Here is a 23919-nt window from a genome sequence, read left to right as displayed (position 1 = left end):
CATGTTCAGAGAGTCCGGTTTTATCTCATGCTTTTTCAGTCATAGTCCAGCTGGCCTTGGTGAGCTCCCAATAGATCAGTCCCACTGTCTCAGTGGGTGAGTGCATCCCTCATGGTCCTGACTTCCTTGCTCATCTTCTCCCTCCTTCCGCTCCTCATTGGGACCTTGGGAGCTCAGTCCAGTGCTCCAGTGTGGGCCTCTGTCTCTATCTCCATCCATCACCAGATGAAGTTTCTATGGTAATATACAAGATATTCGTCAGTATTGCTATAGGATAGGGTTGTTTCAGGTTCCGTATCCTCATCTGCCCAAGGAACTTTTTGATCCTACTTCATGTTCTGGCTTTGTGTGAGCCTAGCCAGTTTGGATGTTCACCTTCCTAGACATGGACGGAGGGGGGAGGACCTTGGACTTTCCACAGGGCAGGGAACCCTGACTGCTCTTTGGACTGGAGAGGGAGGGGGAGAGGAGTGGGGGGTGGGGGAGAAGGGTGGGAGGAGGGGGAGGGAAATGGGAGGCTGGGAGGAGGGGGAAACTTTTTTCCTTTTCTCAAAAAAAAAAGAAGTAACTATATAATGAAGCCCAGAAGACAAATGAGAAAATTAATCCCAGAGTATGTGTATGTTTGGGATGGGGTTACCTTTAAGCCTACAGGGTTAATTTGTGACTAAGTCGAGATATAACAGCCAGAACATTATGTTTCTAGAACCCTTGTTCTTTCTACCCTATGTTATTGCTTCATGACATGAAGAGGATTTTTAAAAATTTTTAATTTAAACGGTTTTTTTTATTTTATATACCAACCAGAGTTCTCCCTCCCTCCTCTCCTCTCATTTTTCCCTACCTTCCCACACCCAACCCCCACCCACTCAATAGGATAATTTTAATACATTTAATTGAGAAAAGAAAATGAGCTGAGGTGAAATACTGCCAAATCATCTTCCCATAACTGTACTTTCCAATGTGATTTCAAATAGTAGTGTTATTATTTAAATTTAAATTAATTCTATTTCAATAAAAAATTAGGTTTTCCTTCTCATTAACACCAGTCATGTTTCAAAAGCTTGGCCGGCTAGCAGATGTCTACTGGAGAGAGGAGATAAAACATTTTTCATCACTGCAGAACATTCTGTTAGCTAGCTCCGCTCTAGGGAAACAAGGACTTTGAAAATGTTACAACTATACCCTGGACTGGAAAGTAGGCCCCAGGCGAAGAAAAGAAAATGGGTTCTGATTTCTCTTGTGAGGGAAGGAAACAAGATGAGTCAATGAGGAGTTTTCGGAAGGTCAAAAGCAAGCTGGCTAGTTTTGTTCTCGGTGTGTGTGTTTAAACCTTTTAAAACAGGGCTCGAGAAACAGCTCTGTGGACAACAGTCACCTGTAACTCCAGGTCCAGGGAGCCAAAGGCCTCCTTGAGTATCAAGCACACATGTGGTGCACAAACATACATGCAGGCAAAACATCTAAACACATAAAATAAAAACTTTGAAAAATATTTTGAAAACATTCTTTTCTCCACTTTCCATTGATTTTCGCTTTCTGCTTAGTAATAAACCCTTGGGAAATGTTAACTGGCCTCCTTAAGCTAAAGAGAATATGGGGCGGATGGGGAACAGGAGACTCCCATCATCTAGAGAGCTAGAATGCATGGAGTTAGGGGATATAGTGACACAAACTGTTGTTCTAGCCTTCACCTCCTGGTGATTCCTTTCATAAGTATTTATTTGTTCAAATTAACCACAATGTTCTCCACGTGGGGAAGCAGACAGGCACATTAGGATCATCAACGATGCTCTTGGAACTTAAGTAGGTGCGTGTCTTACCGAACCCCTGGATAATTCATGACTTAGGTGGCAGGAGTGAAAACCTTACATCTGCATCCGAAATTTAAAAAAAAAAATTCTAGGATCTTTTCTATACATTCAAGTCTCTTAATCTCTTGCTTAAATTTGCTTTAATTAATGAGGAAGGTTAGGCCTGTCCTGGATTAGAAGCCAAGAGGTTAAGAGTACAGATTCAGGGAAGGAAAGGACAGAGACAAAGACAAGGTAGACAGGGAGGTAGAGGGCAGAGGGACATTAAGTATATATTAATGGATTAATGACAAAGAAGAATCAAAGAGAGGAGAGAAAAAGAAATTGAAAACCCAAAGGATGCAATTTCATCCCACTGAAAACTGTCTGGGTGGTCAGTGCAGCTAATTTGTCCAACATTTTGGGACTACCACAAAGAGGTCCATGCTGATTGTCAGCTCTTCCTAGAAGAAGAATATCCCACCACCTATGCCCCCCCATGCACCACCATGGCTACCTCACAAATGTCCTTGAGGTGCTTGATGTAATGACGCTCGGTGCTCATGATCTCATTGATGACGTTGGCCCGCATCTGGTCGCGGTTCTGTAGTGGCCGGCCCAGACAAAGGCAGTCTGAATTGGGGTCCAGGTGCCCATTCTGCACATCACTGGGCCCTTCCTCCACCCCATCCTCCTGGTTCACCCAGAGCTGTAGAAGTAGGCAAAGAAAAAAAAAATAATAATGGGTTAACCTTCTTTGAGAAATTTTCAGCTAGAGAAAGGAAAAATGAGTAACTATATATTTACAAAGCCTTCAATCAGAAGCGTTTGAAAACAAGAGTGCCAAGACTAATTCTAGGATGTCTTGCTGGCCCTAAACTGGGCTTCAAATTAAAAAAAAAGATCTACCTAACTTATCTCTAAGTTCTGGAGATTAAAAGTTTACACACCCTGCCTGGCTCTTTCCTTTCCTTTTTTAAAAAATGTGTATAATTGATCCCTTACTATCTACCATTTAACACAATTAAAAAGTTCTATAATGAATAAATATTTTAAGGAGTAGATATGGTTTTAAAAATTTATTCCAAGACACTGGAAAATAAAATTAGTTGTATTTATAATAATGAAAACAATTATTCCCTAATATTCTGTTACTTTCTCCCATCCCAGCCTATGTCAGCATATGAGATATCTTCATTGGGTGGAATTTCATCTCTGAATGCTGTATCAAACTTGCCAAAAATTCTGGATAGACTAATGCAAACATTTTCACAAATATTGTTCATAGATGCTTCAGCATACACAGGCTCCTGGATGACAAATAAAAATATAAAAACTGCCTATACTCTGTCATATTTCTAGAGGACTTATTAAAGTACTAAATGAATGACTGAATCATTGAATAGAAGTAAATCAGGGTTAGTGACATCAAATTTATCAATTATCTGTATCAGATATATACTATGTCTAACCACTACATGACTGTAAAAGAAGCCCCGGAGAACAAGATGATGGATTTCTCATTCTTCATTAGAGTCAATGAAGTCTTTCAAAATCTAGTTCTTGTCTTCCTTTTGCATTCCCTCTGTTACTGCCTTCATCTCTCTATAATAAGACACAGTCCAAGGGAAACACCTAACACCAATCTGTCCTACATGCTACTAACAGACCAGGTCCTTGACAATAACTTTGATCAGCGAGCCTCAAACCAAAAATTATCAAAAGCCTCACACTGCTTAAGTCCAAATGCTTCATCTACTGTTCAAAATTATCACAATACGACCCCAATTGTATTTCCACTCTTATCTCCTATTCTCTTCAGAATTAATAGGCTTTTCTCAGATTTTTTCTAATACAGATTGCTATATATATATATATATATATATATACATCAAGCCTATATAGAATACAGAAATAACGTATTTAAAAACTTAAATAATGACTTAAGCACTCAATTTTCTGATAAAGAAACTGATCTTCACAGGCACTGCCAGGGAAAGCATCTTTGATATATGTATGTATGTGTATCTTCTAATGGTTTTAAATTATTTACTCAATACAAAGGAGATATATGCCTCACAAAAATGTAAAATAGAAAACAAGTAAGACTGTGGTGGTTTTAGTGAAAATGGTCCCCACAGATCCATAAGGACTGGCACTATTAGAAGGTGCGGCCTTATGGAGGAAGTTCATCACTGGGCTTTGAAGTTTCAGAAGCTCAACTAGGCCCAGTGTTCTCCCTTCTGCCTGCAGATTGAGATGTAGAACTCCCTTGCTACTTCTCCAGCATCATGCCTGCCGGCTTGCTGCCATGCTCCCCACCATAATTATAATAAACTAAAACTCCAAACTGTAAGCCAGCCCCAGTTCAATATTTTTCTTTGTAAGCGTGGCTATGGTTATAGTGTCTATTCACAGCAATTGAAATTCTAAGATAAAGACCCTGTTTAGTAGAATCAATGAAGAATGGCAATATTACAACAGACTTACAGAAAAGTCATTGAAAGGGAACACTATGAACAATTGTACACTAAAAATTCAATTAAAAATTATGCAATGGATAAGTTCTTAGAAACACACAGACTAGAACAAACCCAAGAACAAACAGTAATCTAAGTAGGGCAATAAGAAGCATGAGACTGAGTAATCAGAAGCTGCTCACACAGAAGCAGGTGACAAGGTCTGCTGGTTTAAATATTTGATTTGAAATATTTAAAGAATTATGGTTCATCTTTGGCAAAAACCCTCAAAATACAAAAATGCAGACACCTCAACAAAATGTTAGCAACATTTTTTAAACCTTCCTTATCAAATGGGATTGATCTCTGCAATACAAAAGTGGTTTAACATAAGAAAAGCAATGTAGTACAACATAATAATGAAGGTTATAAAATCCCACATGCTTATCTCAATCAGTATACTCCTTCGTGATTAAAAAGTATTTAATAAACTAGAAATAACTTCCTCCAAATGATAACGAGTATTTATGAAAGACCATACACCCAAGAAATCAAGGCTATTATCTGCTCTTATCACTGTGATTCAATATTGTACTAAGAATTCTAGCAAGAGTAACTGAACAGGAAAAAACATAAAAGGAATTTAATAGAAAATATAAAACTAATTCATATATATAAATCATGCAATCATATACATAGGAAACTCTAAAGAATCCACCCAAAAGCTGTGCTAATAAACAAATTCAGCAATATTTGTAGAATATGGGATAAATATTTTAAAATTAACTGTACTATCTAAGATTAAAATTAGGAATACTACATTTAAATAGTATGAAAAATCAAGTAATTGAGTGAATTCAACAACTTCACATTTTTTGACATCTTTAGTAGTCTTTCTCTATAAATAAATTAATAATTATAAAAGGAACTGAAATGTCTCACCAAAGATTCATACATTCCTAAAGAATCAGTTCCCAATGTAGCAGTGCTCAGAGGTGACACTGGGGAAGTGATTATATCATGAAAGTGCTGATTTCATCAATGGGTTAATCAACTAATGGACTTATAATTTGATAGACTATTGGGAGTACTGGAAACAAGAGATGTGATCTAGCTAAAGGGGGTAGTCCTTTAAGAGTGTGTCCTCAGTTTTTTCTTTCTCATTCATATTCATGCCCTCTCGCTCTCTCTTTGCTTCCATGGTATGAGATCAGCAGCCTCCTCTGGAACCTTTTCCTAGCACCATTGTGCTATGCCTCCATAGTCTTGGGCTGAAATCTCTGAAACCATGATCCAAAATGAACTTTTCTTCCCTTTAAATTTTTCTTCCTTTTTTTTTTCCTTCAGGTATTTGGTCACAATGACAGGACGCCAACTACTATGGGTAACACCATTATGCGTTCAAGGAAAGTTCTAGAGTTACTTAGAAATTTGTCTTATCTCTTAATGGAGCAATGTGATGTTTTGTAGGTGAAAGATGGAGTATTTAGAACTGTCAGCTGGAAAACAAAGAGTGCATGCTAAGAGTTTAACGGGCAGTTCTGTGGGAGGTTGGAAGACAATGCTGTGAAAAATGAAGATAATGGAGGCCTGGCTTGTGAAGTTTCAAACAGAACATTGAGAATCACATAAAGACTCGGTCAGGCTCTCTCATTTGTGGGATATAGATGAGTTAAGCATCTGCGGAAGTGAAACCTTTGCTTTAATGGGACAATGGACACTGGTGAGCTAGTAATGAAAAATCACCTGCGATTAATAAGAGACAGGCATTACTGAGGCAAAACCTACTGGGAAGTGTTCTCTCAGGGTTAGCACATAAATGTTTGGTCCAGGCAGGGCTAAGACCTTCAAGTTGACAGTAGAACTTGCTAAGTAATGTGTAAGACACTTCCACATGGTACTAGTTTTTGAAGATGTGAAGGGGACACAAAGAATTGCTGAATCACAAAACCTTGTGGCAGTGCTGGAGGATCTACAGAGACACACTGAGTGACCATCAGTGAAGGTGAAGTGTCAGTAAGTGGAAATTGTAGGACTGAAGAGACAAGCTGAGGCTTGTCAACATGTGGCGTAGTTAAAAGTCACAGTTAGCTTTACTTGTCACCTTGATATACACAGGAAGAGGGAACCTCAATTAGTAATTGTATCTATTGGACAAGCGTATGGGCATGTTTGAGGCACTTTCTGATTTCTAATTGATGTGGATGGGTTCAGCCCAGTGAAGATGGCATCATTCCTGGGAAGGCGGGCCTGAACTATATAAAAGAATGATGGCCAAGCAAGTCAGGTAGAGCAAGCCAGTAAGCAGCACCCCTCCATGGTCTCTGCTTCAGTCCTTGCCTTCATTTCCCTTTCTCCCTAGACGATAAACAGTAACTTCTAACATGAATTAAACCGGTTCCTCCCCAAGTTAGTTTTGGTCAGTGTTTATCATAGCAGCAGAGAAGTAAAGTAGGACATTGCCCCACGAATCAATATATAAACACTTAGCATTCTTGCCTAGCACAAAGACAATCAGCCAACTCCTTGGCCCTCAAGGGAAAGATAATTAGTAATTATTACTAATTAACTGAAAATCACCATAAGAAAGCTGTTAACAAATTGCTTTTCCCTTTCTACCATACATATAATTAGAAGTAATGATCTCCAATAAAACAATGAAAATGTTGGTTGCATTAGAAATGGAGGGGAGAATAAGGAAAACCTCACAGAAATGCATTCATAACTACATTACACACTAAACTAGGACTTGTCCGCAGGGTTTTACTGTACCATAGCACACCCATGATATCAACCACGTCTTTCCAACACATCCTTGGAACACAATGAAGCCAAGTGCCCTGAACTTAACTCTGGAAGTGTAAAAGCCAAAATACATCTTCCTTCGTTTCTTTCAGGTATTTTGGTCACAGCTACCCAAAACATGCAAACAAACAAAACCAATGTAACAGACCAAATAAGGTTTCCTTTTTTAAAATTTTATTTCCACTTCCTATGCAAGAGAGCCAAGGCAGTGGGTCTCTCATGGTAAACAAGCAGAATCTGAGATTGATGCACAGTCTCTAAGTACTTAGACCAAATCAGGAGAAAATCTGGCAGGGTAAAGAAAGTAGACTTGATAGCTTGGGTAGAAATATGGGCTTTCCAACACAGAGTAAGTTACCTGACTTCTCTAATCCTCAATGTCCTCATCAGTAAAACAGAATAGTATCAGTCCACTTCAGAGACTACTGCAGGAATCATATGCATCTAAAACTCTTACATGAGATATCAATAATAGTTCCTGGCATCAAGTCGAGACTCTAATTATCCCGTAATTTGATACCATCTGCCTCTAGAATAATAAAGCAACATCTGAGAGGCATTCTCTGGTCAGGCTACTTTAGGAAGTACTTAGAAAGTACTTTGTTCTCATAATTTTCCTAAATATTTCGCACACTAAATACCCCCTCTATAGCCCTTCTACCCCATCATCATAGTCAGGAATCTTGATATTTTATCTATTAAAAGTCTTCCTAAGTAATGTATCAAATCAATGAGGGTAACTTGGGGTCCTATGAAGCGCTTCGGAGGCAATACATTTTTCTAGTCAGTCAAAAAAGAAAACAAAAGTTGAATCCCTCTAAGATAAACCATGTTCTCCTTCTCCCTGTTTTTTTTTCTTTTTAGTGACTGTTATGGGGCTCTACTGCTTGGACCTTGATGGAATTCACGTTCATTAATAAAGGAGCGCTAGCCGGGCTGTGGTTGCATGCCTTTAATCCCGGCACTCAGGAGGCAGAGGCAGGCAGATTTTTGTGAGTTCGAGGCCAGCTGGTCTACAAGAGCTAGACAGGTTCCAAAGCCACAGAGAAACCTTGTCTTGCAAAAATAAATAAATATAAAAATAAAAATAAAGGAGTCCCAAACAAGTGCTTTGGCAGGACCTTTGCAAGGCCGTGTCTTCTACAGTTCCAATAGGCTTTCTGTTTGAGCTTTCATGAAATCAGAAAACATGGTTCCTTTCACAATCGCCAAACAAAAAATAATTGGAAATAAATTTAACCAAGAAAATGAAAGAATGCTACAATAAAAACTTCAAGATACTAAAGAAAGAAATTGAGGAAGATATCAGAAGATGGAATGATCTCCTATGCTTGTGGGAGAATTAATATTGTGGAAATAGTCACCCTACCAAAAGAAACCTACAGATCCAATATAATCCAAATGAAAATATGAGGGCCTCCCTTCATAAGAATAGGAAAAAATTTAAAAAGTTATATGGAGTTACAAAATATTAAAGAGAGCCAAAGCAATCTGGGGGTGGGGCAGAGCTGTGAGATATATCATTATACCTGATTTCAAGCTAGGAGCTATTGTAATGAAAACTGCATGATACTAGCAAAGGGGAACACAAATCAATAAAATAGAATGAGGACTCAGATATAAATCTAAACACAACAGCTACATAACCTTTGATAAAGATACCAAGAATATAGAGAAATGAGGCAGAACCTTCAACAAATAGTACTGGGATACATGGATTTCAATATACAGAAAAATGAAGACAGATCCTTAACCCCAAAAACCTGCAAAAACTTACCTCTAACTGGATCAAAGGCATTAGCATAAGATTTCGTAGCCTATAACTACTAAAGGAGAAAGTAAGGAGTACATGGCAACTTTCAGGCAAAGATAAGGACATTCTGAATATGACTCTAGGAGCACAGAAAATAAGACCAGCAACTAACAAATGGGACCTCATAAAACTAAATAGTTTCCATACAGCAAAGGAAACCATGAAACAAATAAAGGGAAGCCCACAAAATGGAAGAATATCTTTGCCAGCTATGTATCTCAAAAAACTAGGAACAGATCTGCCATGTGACCCAGTTATGCCACTCCTGGGCATGTACCCAAAGAACTTCATAGCTTACTATAGAAATGCTTGCACATCCATGTTCATTGTTATTCTGTTAACTGGGAAATGGAATAAAATAGATGTATATCAACTGACGGATGTATAACAAATGTGGTAACTATAAAAAACTGAACACTTCAGTTGTGAGGAAAAATTAAGTCATAAAAGTTAAAGGATGAAACTGGAAAATTACTTGCTGAGGTTATTACCCAGGCCCCAAAAGACAAATGTGCAGTTATCTGTCCTATGTGGGTAGTAGCTTCAAATCTTGTGTTTTGTATGTTTAGCTTAGGGAACAAGTAGTAACCAAGAAACTCTCGATGTTCCACTGGGTAAAGGGGTGCATATTAGGAAGGGGGTATGGAGCATAGGTGAGGTGAAAGCGGAGCACGAAACTACTGAGGGCAGAAAAATTAAAGCAGGTACTGGAGAAATGGGGACGCTAGATGGCAAGGGAAGATTTGCTAGAGGGCAATTCTTCCAACTAAACCGAGAAACTTCCTGGGAACCTATGATCTTGCAAGTCCTGGAGACTGCATAATGTCTAACACATGTAAATTCAAAGACAGTGTGGCCATACTGGGCGCTAACGATTTTAATGGGGCTGGGGGCAGGAGGGGAAGGAAAAAAGGGATAAGTGGGGATTAACCAAAACAAAGAATGTGTGAAGAAGCCTTATGAAACCCCACTAGTATAAACTAACTAAAGCATAATTTTAAAAGAAAATGAGTTGGAACAGAAATGTCCCACATGGGAAAATAATGCTGTTCTCAGAAGATGTAAGTTATTAAGTAAAAATCTCAGTGCCAAGCACAGGTTACCTCCCTATGAATTATTGGTGAGGGAGGCCCCAGAGACACCCTAAAGAGGACTGGCTATTAGCATTGCCCTTGGCTGCCATCATAAATACATAATAAATACACATACATACATAAACATTGCTGAAAACAAAATGTACTTCAGTCGCAGGACATAAAGACATCAATATTGATTGACCAAGAAACTCTTCGTGCTAGCTACTTTTCTTTTTTCTTTCTTTCTTTTTTTTGTTTTGTTTTTGCTTTTTGAGACAGGAATTCTCTGTAGCTTTGGGGCCTGTCCTAGATTAGCTCTGTAGACCAGGCTGACTCACAGAGATCTGCCTGCCTCTACCTCCCAAATGCTGGGATTAACGGCGTGCGCCACCACCGCCTGCTTCCTGCTAGCTACCGTTCATAATGATGGAAAGTGCTATGGGGAGAAAAAAAAATCAATGGTCTTAGCCAATGCTGAACTTTGCATTCTATAATAATGATGTGTCAGACAAGATATGCCCACTGGCACAATAGTGGCAAGACAGCTTCTGGGGTAACCAATTACTTTCTTGATTGGATTTGAGGCATGCTCCATAGGAAGTAATTCAGACCTGGTATTGTAAGCATGATCAATACTCACAGCTAGGAACTCCATAGGCTGGCTATATGGTAGAGCCTATTAATTGTTTGCTAAATGGTCATATTGAGAAATTCCTTTTTAAATATTTTTGTTTATATCCATAGATTTGTGCTGCTTTCAACTTTGGTCACAGAAGCATTTTATTGTAATGTGCAGTGGTTAATGAAGAACTCAAACTCTTTAAGAGGCTGAGAATAAGCACCTATGAGTGAGTGCTCAGTTATGGATGGAACATCTATATTACCACCACCATCACCACCACCACCTCTAAAGCTCAGGAGACATCACAAAAGAGGGGCTGGGAAAAAAAAATATAAGAGCCGGAGGATGGGAAGAGTACTGTGAAAACCTGGTCTGTGTATATCACATAGCTGTTACATACATGAACTCACAGCAACTCTGGTTACAGATACAAGACCTCCACAAGATCAATGAAGTTAAGAATTCAAGCATAAAGGGGGAAGGAACTCCCAAAGCCCCCCTAATAGCAACTGGTAACTGCTAAGAAAGGGACAGTCCCTTTTGTTTGGTGTGGGGATAGTCATTTGTAGGTTATTCATGATTCATTGGATAATCCAAACACATGTACATCTGGCCCTATCAATTGGACTTAGTAGGTTATAATAAAGACACTGCTTTAGGAGAGATAGGAGATATGTTGTAAGGTGTGTGGTGGGAGCCGGGGGCAGTGAGTGACGTATGGGAGATGAAGATACACTGTATAAACATATGAAAAAATATAAACGGCCTCTATTTAAGCTATTAGATTTGGACATATGAAGTCCTTCCCTGCCTGATTTCATGATGAAATCCACAGTTAAAAATGCTGAAAAATCAATCTTACCCAAGTTACTCATCTTCCAGAAAACAGACAAAATTTTTTTTAAAATTAAGATTTAGAAAAAAATCTTAAAACAAAAGTGTTGGTAGTGATGTGATAAAACACTGGCTTGGTAACCTTGACACCTCACCTTAGGAATCCTTGTCATGAGAAAGGACATCAATTTGCCTAGCTTGGACCCTAAGTCTCCCCTTGTTAGTGCTGTAAGAAATTGTTTCGAAACAGGTTGTGAGGGAGTAGCTCTTCAACTATGATAAGATTTGAGGAAAGTAGGAACACATTTACAAAAATGCATTTTTTTTTGGTTTTTTGAGACAGGGTTTCTCTGTGGCTTTGGAGCCTGTCCTGGAACTAGCTCTGTAGACCAGGATGACCTCGAACGTACAGAGATCTGCCTGCCTCTGCCTCCCGAGTGCTAGGATTAAAGGCGTGCGCCACCATCGCCCGGCCTACAAAAATGCAATCTTAAACTCTTCAATGACTATAAAGGACAAGCTTTTCTCAGATGTTACCTCATAATTCTAGGGGCAGATGGTGTCAGCCTAAGGGATAAAAATAACTTACTGAAACATGTTTTGGGCTAAACCATCTATTTGCAAAGGTAGGGTCTCATTCATTCTTATCCTGCAGAATGGTAGATATATCTCAAATCTGGCTAGTTTCTTGCCACGTGATCTCTTGCAACACTCTCCTTATATTTTCACCCATTGTTGTTCTTTATACAAGCTTTGGTATTCTCTAATGGCTACTCAAACCATATGATCCTTCCTCGCCTCAACTTGAAAACTACATCTCTTCCCACATTATCCTAAGTATTTTATCTGCTTACCTTTGTGCAAAAACGATAGCAGGGCTGGAGTAATGAGTAATGAGAAGAATTTATAGGTCTGCTATTATAGCTCTGTTCCTTGATGCATCTAATCTATTTTTAGCCTCCTATGTACTGTACTTGTCTACAAATGGAGGCTAAGTGCTAAGGTACTACTGCAGTAACATTATGTTTCTTTCTAGAAACCAAGTAACCAAAAAAAAAGCACACTGTCCAACTATAGATGAGGCAGGTTCATTACTCACAATACTATTACTATTACGTTGAAAGCCTGACATTAGCAGCATGTTCAGATCTCTGAGTAGATCTTGTCCTTGGACAAGTGGCCGAATGAGATGGAACTTGAGTTCTGTATACCCAGTTAAACTTAGCAACATACATGTAGGAGCAGCAAGAAGATGATTCAGATGGAATAACTCATCTAAATGATGGATAAAAGCTGAAAGCCAACCAGGAGGTTGTGGCACATGTCTTTAATCCCAGTATCTAGGAGGCAGAGGCAGGTGGATCTCTGATTTCCAGGCTAGCCTGATCTACTAAGCCAGTTTCAAGACAGTCAACAGTCAGAACTACACAGAGAAACCTTTTCTTTAAAAAGAAAAGAAGCTTTGAAAAAAGAAGCCAAACGTCTAGAAGTTGGAGGATAGGAGAGGCTTGGAGGATCTCATCTTGAAATCCAGACCCTTGAATAGAAAGAGAGAATATTCTCAAACAGAGGGCAAGAAAGGAAAAAGAAACACATTTCTGACATTAGCATTAAAAGTTTGCTGTATCGGCAGTACTGTTGTTAAATGCTTCCTCTGCAATAAATATATTGTCAGTACTTCTACTGCATAATTTTGTATGGTTCTCTTAACAAAAGATTCAGGTAAGCGCTGTTAAATCATTAGTTTACAAAAATATGGTCACCGTAGCACAGAAAGCACAAGCCGCTACCTGTTCCTAGACATTTATTAATAAATAAGAAGGGTCTAATTCCAACCAAGAAAAATAATTTCCAGAGCCAGTGGTCTTGGCCATATATACCCATTTCAGGAGTAGAAGTTCCAGAAAAGCAGAGTATTGTTTGGATGAAAAAGAAAATCTCCTAGGCCCATCCTAAGCCATAAGCAATGACTTGAAGAGGCCGGGAGCCGTCAGTAGACTAACGGTAACCTAACTGGTAGTTTGTTTTAGATAATCCATGGGAACAAATTTAAGGTTACATGCTGATGTTGCTATATAAGAAGGGATTCATAGAGAAGTTTATGCTACATAAAGCAAAATTCTAACCATAGCATGGTAGTGCATGGTTCATAATCCCAGCAGTGGGAAGATGAAACAGGAGGATCATAAAATTAAGATCAGCCTGAATTACATAATTAAAATCAAAGCACATGCCTGGAGAAAGAGACGGAAAGAGGAGGAGAAGGAAGGAAGGAAGGAAGGAAGGAAAAGAAAAAGAAAGAGAAAAAAGAAAATTTAATCTCCATGCATCTTTAGATGGTCAAATATAGCTTAATGGGTAATATAATGTCATATAAACACCAATGAATAATCAAAATTGCTGAACTGGAAACTGGTTCAACATAATAATTCTAATTATCTACAGGATCCTTGATGGATCACATCCTATATTTCAGTCTGCATTCCCTTGCCTTTTATCTGTAACTGAGATGGGAAAAGGAATGATTAAACTTTTCCATAAGTAGTAAAGGTTAAGTAATAGCCAGTGACAAGGGAGAAGGGATGGAAAGGTCATGGGAGTAGAGGGAAAGGGGCATGAATATAAAATGCCTAGGTCCCCTAAACGTCTTCAGCAGCTTTCAAACCAAGAACTCCAGGTTCTGAGTACTACACATAGATTTCTCCACATATGTCCATATGTTCCTCTCTTTGACAATGGAAGGAGGGCTATAGATGCATTTTCTTTCCATTAGGCTTTGTATATGATAATTTATGGTGTGAGAAAAATACTGTCACCCCATTATTGTGTAACTCTATTTAAACTATTTATAAAAATATGTGTATATGCAAATGTTTTAGGAAGCTTTTACAGCAGTAGCTTTCCATATGGCTTTTTAAAAAGTTTAGTGTTAATTTTTCCTCCCCATACTAAGTCTTCTATCCTTCTGTCCCAGCCCATATCACATATAATATTTCTTGCTTCGTTCATCATTCCACCTTTATATCACCTACACCCTATCTCTCCTCTATTGAAAGCTCACCCAATCAGTCCAGTGTTGGGTTCCTGAATAATATAGGTATTCCTATTTAAACACACGTGTCTGAAGATTCAAAGTTAGCACCTTCGTACGAGCAAGAGCACTCAGTGTTTGCCTTTCTGAGTCTGGGCTACCTCACTCACAATACTTCTAGCACCATCCATTTACCCGTAAACTTCATTTTTCTTCACAGCTAACAAGCATTCCATTGTGTAACTGTAAGCCGTCTAGGCTGTTTCCATTCCCTGGCCACTGTGAATAGAGCAGCAATAAACATGAATAATCAGGTGACTCTGTAGTAGGATATAAAATTCTTTGGGTTATGCCCAAGAGCGGTATAGCTGGAGCATGTGGCAGATCTATTTCCAGTGTTTTGAAGAAGATCCACACTGATTTCCATAGTGGTTGTACCAGTTTACACTCCCACCATCAGTGAATAAGTGTTTCCTTTCTCCATATTTATGCCAGAATCTGTTGTCGTTTTGTTCCTGTTGAACTTAGCCATTCTGATTGGGCTACAATGAAATCTCAGAGTAGTTTTCATTTGAATTTCCTTGATACTTAAGGTTATTGAACATTAAACACAAAATATTTATGAATCATTTGCATTTCTCCTTTTGAGAACTATCTGTTTAACTCCAAGTTTCAATTTTTAATAGTATTGTTTTCTTGGTGTTGAGGGTTCCTTTTTTCTTTAAGTTCTTTGTACAGTCTAGATGATAACCCTCTGTCAGATGCGTAGGGAACTGCCCAAAGTGACTCCATTTTACCCTAGCTTTAGCTAATGTCAGCTTTTGCTTCATTCAACTGCTTCCCAGACCCTGCTATCCACATCCTGATAAGCAGAGCCTTCTAAAGTATCTGAAGTTTGGAGAGATCCATGTTTTACAAAATGAAACAAATTACTTAATCAACTCAAGCTTTTGAAACCTTTGTTTTTTGGCCTACCTCTGCTGTGATGTAATTGTTTGGGGATATAGGAACCTTATCCTGCTTACTTTGGGGTCCAGAATCTTTTCCTGGTGTGAGTTTGCGCTAGAGCACTGACAAATAAAGGACTTTTAATCTGACCTCACTGAGTGACACTTTGTTTTGTCTCTGGTGTGGAAAACACATAGCTGGTAATGATTTTTTTTCTCTCAGTTCTGTAAACTGTCTCTTTACTTGCGTGACGGTGTCTGTTTTAGTTAGGGTTTCTATTGCTAAGACATAACACCATGATCAAAAAGCAACTTGGGGAGGAAAGGGTTTATTTGGCTTATACATCCACAGCACTAATCATTATTGAAGGAAGCCAGGACAGGAACTCAAACAGGACAGCATCCAGGAGGCAGAAGCTGATGCAGAGGCCATGTGGGGTGGGGGTGGTGCTGTTCACTGTCTTGTTCCCCCTAGCTTGCTCTGCCTACTTTCTTATAGAACCTAGAACCGCACCATTTCAGGGGTAGCACCATCCACAATGGGCTGAGCCCTCCCCCATCAATTACTAATTAAGAAAATGCCTTACAGCTGTATCTTATAGGGGAATTTCCTCAGTTAAGGTTCCCTCATTTTAGATAGCTCTAGGTTGTGTGTCAAGTTGACAGCAGATTAGGCAGCAGTGTGTCCTTCACTATACAGAAGCTCTTTTGTTTCATGCGACTCTATTAGTGAATTGTTAGTCTTAATGCCTGTGCTGTTGGGTCCTCTTTAGAAAGTCCTTTCTAATGCCTGTAAGGTGAAGGCTATAACCTGTGTTTTCTTCTCGTACAGATGCAGGCTACGGGGTCTCATGTTGAGGACTTTAATCCATTTGAAGTGGAGTTTTGTGAAGGGTGAGAGACAAGGATTTAGTTTCATTCTTTTCTATGTAGTAATCCAGTTTAATAAGCACCATTTGTTGAACATGCTGCCTTACCTGCAATGTGTGTGTGTGTGTGTGTGTGTGTGTGTGTGTGTGTGTGTGTGTTGGCCCCAATGTAAAAAGAAAAAAAATCAAGTGACTATAGGAATGCGGGCTGTTTCATGCATCTTCAATTATATTCCATTGGTCACTGTGTCTATTTTATGCCAATACCATGTTATTTTTGTTATTATGGTTCTGTAGTTACAATTTAAAATCAGAGAAGGCGATACCTCTAGCAGTGTTTTTACTGTTCAAAATTGTTTTTGCTATCCTTCATTTTTTGTACGTTTCCATATAAATTTTAAGGTTTTTTTTTCAATTTTTGTGAAGAATTGCATTGGAATTTTGAAGAGGAATCCATTGAAGTTGTAGATCGCTTTTGATAGGATGGGCATTTCCACACTATGGATTCTATGGGTCTGTGAACAAGGAAGGTCTTTATTTTTTGGCTTCTCCTTCAGTTTCTTTCTTTAAAGTTTTTTTTTTCACTTCCTTTTTAGAATTACCCCTCCAATTTGTGAGGCTATTGTGAATGGAATTATTTCCCTGATTTCATTCTTGATATATTGTAAATAGAAAGGCCATTAATTTTTGAGTTAATTTTGTATGCTGTTTCTTTGATGAATATGTTTAACAGTTGTAGTCTTCTGGTGGAATCCTCGTGTTCTTCTGTGTATAGTAGCATCTACACAGAAAGATATTTTGACTTCTTCCTTTTCTATTTGTATACTCTTTATCTCCTTCTTTTGTATTCTTGTTCTGAAATTCCAAGCACTATATCAAACAAGGGTGAAGAGAGTAGACAGTTGTCTTATTCCTGATTTTAGTGGAAATACTTTAACTTTTTTCTCTATCATGATATAGGTTGTGGGCTTGTTGAATATTGCCATTATTACAGTGAAATATGCTCCCTTTATCCCTAGATTTACCAGGACTTTCATTATGAAGGGATACTGGATTTTGTCAAAGGACTTTTTGGTGCCTAGTAAGATGAGAATGTTATTTCTGTTCCCGAGTCTATGTGATAGATTACATTAATTGATTTATATATGTTGAACCATCTCCGAGTCTTTGAGATGAAGCCAACTTGATCATTATAGGCCACTGTCATTGCTTTTGGTTACCATCCAGAAATTGTTGAGGATACCACATACTTGATTCATAAAACACTGAAAGAAATAAAGCTAGTACTGACTCAAAGCCTCATCCCTACTGGCTAGCTCTTACAGTATTGGAAAGTTATATGCATGCTTCTGGGGCAGGCGGAATGAAATAATCCATCTTACCCAGCTGTAAACTCTGGCAGCTACATTTAAACCAGTCTGGCAAGAGTGACACAAATATTATGGTGCTAATCAGTTACTTTCTGATTGGATTTAAGATCCACAAGACTAAACTCAGAACTATTGTCATTAAAGGGGCCCAGAACCTGAGACTAGGTAGGATTTAAGCCCTAGGGGAAAATCTGGTACTATTATTCTGCTAAATGAGAAAACTAACTCCTTAAGATTTATAGCGATGCCCATATAGTAGTGCATCTCCTAATACTTGTGTGTGTGTGTGTGTGTGTGTGTGTGTGTATGGTGACATATGTGCCTGTCAGTATCAGCATGTACTTTTGTATGCAAGCATGCATAGAGGCCAGAGGCAGACATTAGGTGTGTGTGTTTCCTCAAATGCTCCCATCGGGTTTTTTTTTTTTTTTGTTGTTGTTGTTTTGTTTTGTTGTTTTTTTTTTTCGAGGATTATCTCTCAGTAAACCTGAAGGTCATTGATTCAGTTAGACCTAAAGGTCACTGACTAGGCTGACTAGCCAACGAGTTTCAGAGATCCACCTATTTCCCTGGACCCCTTGACTGGCCAAACCTGATAAGCCAGGATTTCAGACACATGGCACCATGCCTTGCTTTTTATATAGACTCTAGGGATTCAAACTTAGGTCCTTATGCTTGCTTACACAGCAGGCGCGTTACTGAGTCATCTTGCCAGTCTCACGTAATCCTTTTATGTCCCAACTTCCAGGAAAGCAAGATACCAAAGAAATCTAGAACTGAAAACAGAACAGAACAAAGAACAAACAAGAAAAATTTATACAACTTTAAATATATATATATATATATATATATATATACATACATTCATATACACATTTATTGGGTTTTCTTGAGGAGTGAGCTGGGGCAGTACACATTCATGTGTATAGAGGACAGAGAACAATCTGCCAAACTCAAGTTGTTTATCTCATTTCACCATGTGGGTTCAAGTGATCAAACTTAGATCATTCATTGCACACAGCAGTAAGCACCTTTTCCAGCTGAGTTACCTTGCTTGCCAACTATTTACTTTTTGAATCAACCCATGCCTTGTAACACAGACCTCACCACTCATTACTAACAAGGTGTTTTGTGTCCTATATAAAAACTGCCCTAATGTATGCGCTCCCCAGGCCATGGCCCAATGTCAGAACAAAGATTCTTTTTCTGCACAGCATCAAAGGAAAACAGACTGAATGACTTGAAATTGGTCCCTCGCAGGGAAAACTAAAACCGACCACAGGTTACTTAGAAACACAATCGTGTGCCAGCAAAATTTTCTCAGCTCCCAGGGAAAGAAGCCCAGGAAAGCAGGTAAAGATTTCTACAATAAGATATGGGCACTGATGTTCTCCATGATCTGATTCACCTAACCTGATCAATGGATGAGATGGTACACTGACTATTGTGTTGCTCTTATAAATCCAAATTCTCACTTCAAAAAGAAAAGAAACCAAGAACATATATACACAAGAATAGAATTCTGAACAATGGGGGAGACAGATTTAACTGGAGAGAAGACATATATCTAATAACTCCTTACAGAAGCCAATGGCACGTAGTTTCTATTTTCATATACCTAGAATATCACAACTTAAAAAGCATTTTCACAAGACCCATTATACCCAGTTTACAAGAAGGAAGCCTGAGCCTTGAAGACGCATAGGAAGATGATTAAGTTGTTCATCTAATGACAGAACTGAAGCAAGAATTTTGGTTTCTCAGATTCTCCATGCTTTTTTTTTTATTTTAGCATGCTAACAAGTGTCTATCTTGAACAGAACCACACAAAATACCCTTGATTGTTCATCTTCGGACTTGAACGTTAACAAAAAAATGAGACATTCAGGTAGGAAATGGAGATTTCTCACTATGCCGGTCATCAGTTTAGCTTGATGATGTACAAAATTATCCATTTGATATGCCGTTTGAAGGAAGTCTTCTTTATTATACTTTCTTTTTATTATGTGCCACTTAACCTAGGTATCCATTTCTAAGATACTGAATCTCAGCTTTTAGTGAGTCTCAATAAATTGGACAAGTATTCTGCAATATACATATACACATACATACATATATATGTATCATCCCAGGAAACTGTCCATTCACAAGCCTACTTTAAAGGTACTAAAGTACTATGTCTATGTGCTACCTAGACCTAAACTAGACTCTAGATAGTGCTTCAGAGACAAACAAAAAATAAATGCCAATCATCCATCATCACTTATCATACCAGTAGCAATTCCTAAGCCAGACAGTATCGGCTTTCATAATACCATTCTACCATCAACTAAAACCAGTACAAAAAAACAGACATAATTAATTCTAATTTATGAGTTCTACTAGAAAAGAACCTTTGTAATTCATCATGGGATTCCTCAACAATAGCACAATGGTACTATAAATTTAAACACAATCATAAATATTCATGAGAATTAAAAGGTCTATCTTGGAGTTAATAAAACTATCAATCATTAAATAGCTTAACATCATTTCTTTAACTAACAACAGCATTGTAGCTGACATCTACGTTTCCATGGTATTCCCCAAGTGTCCCCAGCAGTGATGCTGAACCCATTTGACTCTACTTAAAACAACAAAAGAAAGAGATCACAAAGAAAATAAAATGTTAGTGTTGAGTACAATTTGAAGCAGACATGGGATACTACTTTAAATACTCACGGGATAAACACTGATATTGTAGAAAACACTAGAGTCCTGTTATAGTTTATGCTCTGTCATTAACATTGCAGATCTGTATACTATTCACTCTAAGCTTGTACTTTTGTTATTGGGAAAGTAGAAATTAGTCACGTTACTAATATTAATTGAGCTATATTCTACATATATAATATATTTTAAAATGCAAATAATAAAGCATTATTGATTTTATAGTGATATTATTGGATATTCTATAATATTTTGAATATACTGGAATATATGACATTTAATTTCACCTGTAACTTTTTACTTTTTCTTGTGACTACTTTTCAACTACATCTATGTATTTTATTACATTATATTTTCTAGTAGAAACATAATAAATAACATTTTTACACACCAACTCCAACATAAAAGCATCTAGAGCGATGATTCTCAACATTCCTAATGCTGTGACCCTCTAATACAGTTCCTCATGTTGTGATAACCCCAACCACAAAATTATTTTCACTGCTACTTCATAACTGTAATTTTGTTACTGTTATGAATCATGATGTAAATACCCGATATTCAACCTCCAAAGGGGTCAAAACCCACAGGTTTAGAATGGCTGATCTAAGTGTTCTTTAAAAAAAATTATAATTTTCTTATCTTTAAAGAGTTTTATTAAGCTAGCTTGCATTTGAGTGGAGCATTCCCTTCTTTTTAAAGTTGTTTCTTTTATTTAGCATATAAAGGAACAGGTATCATTATAGTATTTTCATACATACCTTGTTCTCATAGTCACTCCTCTTCCAAGACTCTCTTCTACTATCTGCCTCAATATATACTCTTCTACTTCCATGTCACATGTATTCTACTACCTTGTTTTTCTTTTCAAAGTCCCCTTAAGAGCTCTTCTTCCTCTTTCATGGTCCCTTTTCTAGTTTCAGGAACTATACACATTCCCATTTATCTGAGTGTGGTTTATTTCACTTAACGTAATGCTTCCTAGTTCTATCCATTTTCCTGCAAATTTCATCCTTATTTACAGTTAAATAAAATCTCATTCTGCAAATTCTTTCTTCTCATTTTCTTTATGGCTTCTGCTGTTGATAGACACTAAGGCTGGTTCTGTAGTTTTAGCTCTTATGAATTGTGCAGCACACAACAGTGATGTGGATGTGCACATATCTTTGCGGTAGAAATGAGAGTGCTTTTGGAATCATGGCAGCTAATCTTCCACTATGAAAATATACTTTCAGGGGTGTACATGAGGATGTCTTCAAAAAAGTTCATGTGAGAAAAGGATATCCCCTCCCCCCGAATGTAAGCAGCACCATGATACAGGCTAGGCTCTTGGACTGAATACAAAAGAGAAAGTTAAGTTAGCATCAGCATTAACCTTTCTCTGCTTCCTGACTGGTGACAAGAGCTGTCTCAAGCTTCTGTTGCCATGCTGCCATAATTTTTAACTAAAAAAGACCTAGAGTCACCAGGGAAGAGGGGATCTAAACTGAAGAATTTCCTAGATCAGATTGGGATGTAGTCTTGTCTGTGAGGTATCTTATTAATCACTAATTGATGTGGTGGGGGGACTGGCTCGCTGTGGGTGATGTCATCACTAGACCATCGGGCCTGAGCTACATAAGATGACAAGCTGAGCAAGCCAGTAAGAAGCATTCTTTCATGATCTCTGCTTCAGTTCTTGCCTCCAAGTTCCTGCCATGAGCTTTTGTCCAGGTTTTTCTCAATGATGGCCTAACACTTATAAGATAAAATATCTTCCTTGATGTATTTTGGTCTGGTGTTTCTCGCAACAACAGAATGCAAATGAAAACATATGCCTTCCTTGTCATGATGGATTATATTCCCTCAAACTATAAGCCTAAACAAACCAACTCTTGTTGCTTCTTGTCAGTTATTTGATCACAGCTATAAAAACTAACACAGCACATACCCAGGATTAGATAGCAGTTCTATGTTTCATTTTCAAGAAACATTAATACTCATCTCCATAGGGACAACACAAGGTCACACTACCAATCAGCATAAAGTTTTTCTTCCTCACATTCTTACCAGCATTTGTTGGTTTTTTTTGTTGTTGTTGTTGTTTCCAGTGGTGGTAATGGTGGTGGTGGTAGTGGTGGTATGTGATGTTAGCCATTCTGATTGTGATGAGATTATATTTTAAAGTAGTCTTATTAATGACTTACATTTTCCTGATGGTTGAAAATGTTGAACATTTGGAAAAATTATTTACTGATCATTTATTTCATGTCTTCTTTGGAAAACTGTCTATTCAGATGATTATACAATAAATGAGGGGGTGGCATTTCATTAAAATTCTGGGTTTTATTAATCTGTTCCTTTGTGATTCTATACAAAATGGCTACTGGGGATATGTGCCTGAAATCCCACTCATTTTAGCTATGGTCTCAAAACCATCAGTGCATGTTCATGGTTATTCTCTAAACTTTGACCCTGACACTAACTTCCCCAAGCCACCCTGATGTGTTCAATGTTCCTTCTCATCCTATGGTCTGTCTCCCTGAAAACAAAACATATTAATATTTCAGTGTGGTTTAATCATTCTTTTAAAACAGAGAGGGTGGTCAGCAGAAGAAGCACAAGCTCTGTGTGCATAGCGATCCACATTCATTCGTAAGTCTTGTGGTTATTGATGGCTTCATTTCAAATACCCTAGGGATTGGCTCATCAACCAGTAAAGCTGGACTGGGACACAGATAACATTTCAATGTGTTAACAAAATAAGCCATATAAGTGGAGAATGAAGAATTAGATGTTTCATTCGAAAACACTCGGCATAGGAGCTAAGAGATGATTTTATCTATTTCCCTACTTCAGGGTGCTGCCAACACCTAAATCCTATCAATCAGTTCACTGTGCTTTATAAGTTGATAGCCCTTGCAGGATAGGTTTTTCTTTCAACTAATATGTCCAGTATTGATATAGGGTAAAAATGATCACAGCTATACTTATGATGAAAACTAAAATGTAAATAGTCATTTTTCAAGTACTTTATACTTGTCAAACTGTGCTAAATCTTTATTAGCATGTCTTAGTTCATTAAATTCTTAGAGAAAGTCTGTTGTGGTCCCTATGTTTCAGTGAAAACCTTGCCAAAAAATAAATAAAAAGTAAAAAGCATATTGGTAAAAACTAGTAAAGTTGCACTTCAAGTTAACTTCAGCACTTTGCTCCTTCCTTTCAAAATACATGCCATAAGGCCAACCTTTAGGCAATTTGAGCTCCAAAAGCCCAAGGCCTCTAATCTTTTGTTTGAGACCCAGAATACTTAAACCTTATCTTAGAGGAAACACCAACAATAAAGATGGTGATATAGCTTGCCATGTGAGGCCCTGGGTTCCTCAGTACTAAAAAAAGAAAAAAAAATTAAAGACCTTCTATTATATGAAGGGAAGTAAAACATAACCCTAGCAATGCCGAAGCATGCATGGGCAGCCCATTTATACTGGGTTTCGAGATCTGAGTTGATGAGGATGACTGACCAAGTCTCTTCCTCAAGGAACAGGTTCCACCAAGACACGAACTCCGATTGCTGGACTCAGAGTCCAGTGTGTTAATCATTAAACCACA

At 37.9% G+C, this 23919-nt stretch overlaps 1 protein-coding gene across 5 annotated transcripts in view; it reads right to left on the bottom strand.

Moving 5' to 3' along the window:
- LOC121443115 (rho guanine nucleotide exchange factor 9) overlaps positions 1–23919 on the bottom strand; it is a 142602-nt gene that overhangs the window by 70151 nt on the left and 48532 nt on the right. For all 5 annotated transcript variants that reach the window (XM_041644794.1, XM_041644795.1, XM_041644797.1 and 2 more), the window contains exon 3: positions 2311–2502. In XM_041644794.1, coding sequence (XP_041500728.1) covers positions 2311–2502 — 192 coding nt within the window. The remainder of the gene's footprint in view (positions 1–2310; positions 2503–23919) is intronic.

Source organism: Microtus oregoni, unplaced genomic scaffold (genome assembly GCF_018167655.1).
Source record: "Microtus oregoni isolate MIOR12 unplaced genomic scaffold, Mior012 000100F_ref0000014, whole genome shotgun sequence".
Classification (NCBI taxonomy): Eukaryota; Metazoa; Chordata; class Mammalia; order Rodentia; family Cricetidae; genus Microtus; species Microtus oregoni.
The sequence above is the reverse complement of the archived record's forward strand: the minus strand, read 5'-3'. Positions and strand labels throughout refer to the sequence as shown.